The sequence below is a fragment of the Papaver somniferum genome, chromosome 2 (genome assembly GCF_003573695.1).
Source record: "Papaver somniferum cultivar HN1 chromosome 2, ASM357369v1, whole genome shotgun sequence".
Classification (NCBI taxonomy): Eukaryota; Viridiplantae; Streptophyta; class Magnoliopsida; order Ranunculales; family Papaveraceae; genus Papaver; species Papaver somniferum.
Genome location: NC_039359.1, coordinates 71,657,811 through 71,663,544, shown reverse-complemented (window position 1 = coordinate 71,663,544; position 5,734 = coordinate 71,657,811). Strand labels below are relative to the sequence as shown.

The 5,734-nt window shown below is 33.2% G+C and overlaps 1 protein-coding gene across 1 annotated transcript; it reads right to left on the bottom strand.

The window, feature by feature from the left end:
- Positions 1–555: 555 nt before the first annotated feature.
- Positions 556–2,340, bottom strand: LOC113351361. Its single transcript, XM_026595363.1, has 2 exons — positions 1,397–2,340; positions 556–853 (listed from the first exon to the last, which is right to left on the bottom strand). The coding sequence occupies exons 1-2, from the start codon at positions 2,338–2,340 to the stop codon at positions 556–558; spliced, it is 1,242 nt and encodes a 413-aa protein (XP_026451148.1).
- Positions 2,341–5,734: the final 3,394 nt, after the last annotated feature.

Here is a 5,734-nt window from a genome sequence, read left to right as displayed (position 1 = left end):
AGATTGATATCTTGAATCTAAAGTACTCCCTTGCAGTACATTGTTTAGGGTTTATACTCGTTTCTCACCCACACACCCGAAATTACCGAAATCAGCAGAAACCGTTTTCACCCTCAAACACATACTTAAACGACTTTGTCTCAAGATAGGAGATAGAGTAGATAGAATTTTGAGTGATAGATAAGTTCAAGTCTCCACATACCTTTTAGTCGTATGAAGTTCCACCGGTTCCTAGAGTAGTTCTTCGTCTTCGTAAGATGATCGCCATGGATTCTGGAGCTTCAACTACACTTGACTATCCTAAATTGAGACTAAGTCATAAGTAAACTAGAAATAAAGACACATAATTTTGATCACTAATATTGACAAACATGCTTGAGATAGCAACGCATGCGAGTTCAACCGAGCAATGCTCTAACAGAAGTAAGAAAACATTTTCTGGATATAAATCAATAAGAGTTTTTTCTTTAATCCATATATCTTTTCCAATTGATATTTTAGACCCATTCCCTACTAGCCATCTGGTATGTTCTTGAACTTCATTTATAACCCATTTCAACCCTGGCCATATGGATGATTTTTGTAATACTCAATCCACCCACCCTTTGAGTTTTGGTACTTATCTTGGAAGTATTTTGCCATTTCACTTGTACCATTTTGGATTCTCCAGTAAAGATTCATTAGTAGAGCTCTATTTATAATTTCAAGCCTTCTTAAGCCCAGAACACCTTCAGACAGAGGTGAACAAACTGAATCCCAATTGACAGTAATCAATTTTTTTGTTGCTGGGTCACCTGTCCACAAGAAGTTTCTTATGATTCTTTCTCTCTCTTTCAGAACTTTTTTTGGCCATCTGTACACAAACATATTGTATATTGGGATACTGCAGAGCACAAATTTTACCAGTATTAACCTTTCTTGGAATGAGGGTAACTTTACAATCCAACCAGCTAATCTTTCTTGTAGCATCTCCACAAAACTCCAAATGTATGGTCTTGATTCTTCTAGGGTTTAAGATTACTCCCAGGTACTTATCTGGAAAAGATGGTAATGCAATGTTGCATTCTTCTGCAATTTAGGTTTTTCTTGATTCACTTGTGCCTCCTATGAAGCACTTACTCTTCTCAAGACTGATGATCTGGCCATAGGATGATTGGTAATCTTTGAGAATGCATAAGAGTTTCCTGACATTTCTTTTATCTCCATTACAAAAAAGGAAAATATCATCAGCAAAAATAATGTGGGAGGGTTGAACATTTTTCCTTGTCACCATTGGTATCAATTTGTTCTCTTGTATTCTATTAGTTAGAATTCTGCTCAAGAGGTGTTCTGCAATTACAAAGAGAAGTGGAGACAATGGGTATCCTTGTCTTAAACCCTTCCCACTTGAAAGTACCCCACAAGATCACTATCTAAAAGAACTGAAATTTTTGCAGACTTAAGAAGTGTATGAAACCAAGAAATCCCTTTTTCTGAAAAACCAAAGTGTATCATGACTTGAAATAAAAACTCCCAGCGTAAGGAATCATAATCTTGAGTAATGTCTAGCTTCAAACCAATGTTACCACCTCTTCTTGGAGTATCCAATTCATTCACTAATTCGGATGCCAGAACTATTTGGTCTTGGATGTTTCTTCCCTTAATGAATGCAGCTTGTTGATGAGAAACAATTTTCTGAATTATCACCCATAATCTTATAGTTATAATATTTGTGATCACTTTAAAGATAAAATTCATTAGACCAATTGGTGCAAATTGATTTTCTCTTTTAGCATTTTTCACTTTAGGAAACAACAACAAGAAATTTGAATTCAATCCAGATGGAATAAAACCTCTGCTCAAAAAAAAATTGATTGCAGTAGCAAAATCCTTACCAATGATTTCCCATGCTTCTCTATAGAACCAGCCAGCAAATCCATCAGGTCCAGGAGCACTATCTGGATCTAATTCAAATACTGCTTTTTTTATTTCTTCATCAGTTGGGGTAGCATCTAACAACAAGTTATCTTCTTCAGTCACTACTTTTGTAATATCTTGAAAGTATTCAGGAACAGAGTGCACTTCTTGATGTTTAAACTTATTTTCAAAATGTGAAACCAATATATTAGCCATTATTTCATCTTGATTAGCCACTATACTACCATTAGAATGTTCTAATTCCATAATATCATTTTTGGCTTGGCTAACTTTTAGGTTCTCATGAAAGAATCTGGAATTAGAAGCTCCTTCTTTTAGCCACAGAACTCCTGATTTTTGCTGAATAATCTGCTTCTGTTGTTCTAATAATACTTCTTGAACTCCCCTTGCTGTTACTAAATTATTGAAAATGATTGTATCCATTGGATTTTTATCATAGATTAAAGATGCTTGCAATACTTTCTTCTGCTTGTTTCAGCTTTTTTGTTATATCTCTAAAAATATTCCAGTTCCATTCTTGTATAGTCTTCTTAAGTCTTTTTAATTTACTCATAAAAATATATCCAGGATTGCCATTTATTTCTTCTTGCCAAGAGTCTTTTATAAGCTGAAGGAAACCAGGATGACTTTTCCAAACCTTCAATGCTCTAAAAGGGACATTTTTTGGTTTTGGTATTTCTGCATTAGCTCTATACAAGACACCATGGTCAGAAATCCCCCTTGAACCCACTTTATAACCCCAACTTGGATAAAGATCAATCCATTTAACATTAGAAACAGCTCTGTCCAAATTGCAAACTATCCTTTTAATTCCATCTCTATTGTTGCACCAAGAAAATTCCAGACCAGTTTTTGGAGCATGAATTAATCCACAAGTATTCAAGCAATCATTGAATTCCTGCATTGAAATCCTTAAAGGTTGTAGACCACCAATTTTTTTATCCAAGCTTGTAACTGTGTTAAAATCTCCTAACACAAGCCATGGTTTATTTAAGTTGTTCAAAGTAACTAGCTTCTCCCACAGACTTCTTCTATTTACAGTTAAATTTGCTGCATGAGCTCTAGTTATCAATGTACCTCCTACATCCACTGTTATTTCTTGTCTTGTATTTGAGACAATTATTGGGGGACTTATTGAATTACTCCATAGAACCCAGATATTCCCTTTATTCACTTCAATTGAATTACAAATTATTTTATAATGCATACCTTGCAATTTTAATTTCTTCAAAAACTCAGATGTAACCCAAAATTTTGGTTCTGCTAAAATGAATAAAGAAGGAAAAAAGATTTTAGTATACTCCTAAGTTTGTCTTTGGCCTTTATTCTTCTCAGGCCTCTGACATTCCAATAAAAGACTTTCATTTTGAAAAATTTGGTTGAGAAGGAGCAAGTATTCTTTTCCCTTGACTGTTTTTACTTCCAATAACATTTAAAAAAGCAATTTGTTTTCTAGTATTTATAGTTCTTGGAGGTTTGCCTGTCTTTTTTTTTAACTGGCTCTAGCTCAGTACTCAATCCTGCAACAGAAGAAGACTGCATAGGTGTAACTGGAATCAAATTAGTTACTGGGGAAGCACTATAACATGTACTACCACTTGGAACTTCTGCTGCATCAGATTTCCCAGTAATTACTTTTTGAATTATTGTATCCATATTATTAACAGTTGAAGTAGAACCAACTTCAGTTATGCTAATAGGAGGTTGATTATTTACCACTAAATTTGGTGAAGGAGCACTGGAGACCATAGTGATAAGTTTATCAACTGAGAAACTTGGAAAGTCTTTATAAGAATTTAAAGAACCTCTGAATTCTTCATTGCTCTCCTGTAAGATATGAAATCTTCCAGAAGATGAGCTTTCCTGATGTTGAATTGGTGGAATTATAACATCAATAAGTTCATTATCACTTCAAAGATTTTCATCAATGTGATCATTGATGTGTTCTATATCATTCCTTGGAAGGAAAACATATGTCAAAACCACTATGAGCTCTCTATTTTTTTTTGGTTTTTCTGCTAAAAATTCTTGAGTTGCTTCTCTTGCAGGGACTTCTTTTCTATTTGATCTGCATTCTGCAACTAAATGGACCACACTCTTGCAATGGTTATAATATTTAGGCAGTTTATTGAATTGTATAGCTTGTTCAATTTTGCCATATTTTGATTCAAGAACTACTTTGCTAGGAATGAGTTTAGCTAAGTCTATTTCAACCAACACGCTAGCATAATATCCAATCTCCCTTTATAATGTTGTTTCATCCACTTTTATTGCTCTGCCAATTTTACTTCCCATTTGGAGAATGATACTTTCTTTCCAATACTCAATGCTCAATCCAGGATAAGTTACCCAAACAAAAGCTGAAGAAGATTTTTGATTTTCTGGATTAAAGTTTGGCTCCCATGCTCTTAGCTTCAAAGTCCGTGATTCAACCATCCAAAGTTTTGACAGCCCGAATTTTTAGACTTCCAGCGGACACGGATTCGACCTTGTGGGCCGGGTCCAATCCAGCTAGCAAGTCCAAATTTCCAGACCGCCACTCGTGTAGGACCAAATTCTTCGTTGTAAAATATTTAAATATATAAAATCATTAATTCAAGCTCAATTAATTTTACTAAAAGAAATGTAATCTTACTTTAAAAATTACAAAACTTTCAAATAATAATTACAAAATCAAAAGTATCAAATTAAAACAAAACAACAATTCGATTAAATTCAAAATGCGATATCCAAATCCAGGTGATACATAACAATTTCTTTTACGGCTAGTGTTTCTTCATTCTCTGTGGAAAAGGGAGAATAAGGGGTGAGCAAACCACAGCCCAGTAGGAAGTTTCCAAAAATAATAGAGTGCATCGAAAATCAAACACATGCGTAAAAATTCACAATAATATTTAAACCATTCTCGACCACAAATCATTAACTTTTTCGCTACTCAACATCATTAACCTTAAATTCTAGATTTATATGTGATTTTCAGAGTTATTCCGGTAAACAAACCACTACATATTTTTCTTTCTTCAAATGATTCTTAATCTAGTTGTCAGAGTTATTCCAGTAAACAAACCATTACTGTTCCCCGAGCAGTCTTCCCAGGGTAGCCACCAGTGGTGGGATGCCATAAAATCCTGACATTTCAACAGCATATATATATATATATGTGTGTGTGTGTGTATTTCAATTCTAATTAATATAGTTTATCCACATACAAACATCAAACTCATTTTCAACACTAATAATCTAATGCAATAAATTCACTTTTACAAACAAAAACTCAATTATTATGCATTAATCTAATTATATAATAATAGAGAAAAACAATACTACCTAGACCAAATGTTAAAATAAAAATTTAAAATAGTAAATAAATCAATAATGGCTGGTAATCAACATATAAATTTCATAAATAGATCAACTCATATAAAAACAACATAATAACTTTAAAACAAAAATCATGATTATTATAATAAAATAAGATAAATACATCAATATGATTTTAATGATAAAATAGGTTTTGATTTTGATATTAGGTAGAAACTCCCCCGAACCTTTGAATCAACCCAATCCAAACAAGGCATGCACAATTTCCAAGAACAAGAAGGATTAATAGCTTAGGTTTTATTTTACTTTTTGTTATTTCAAAAGAGGTAAAGAGAAAAAAGTAGAAGGAAAGAGAGATGAAAAGTGTTTTGGGTTTTGTGTTAGAAGACAAATGACAAGAAAAGTTGGAGAAGATGCAATTGACGCCTTTTTTTTTTTCTATACACGGTTTTGGTAAATCAAAAACCTAGTTACCTATTATTTACCACTCAAGTTT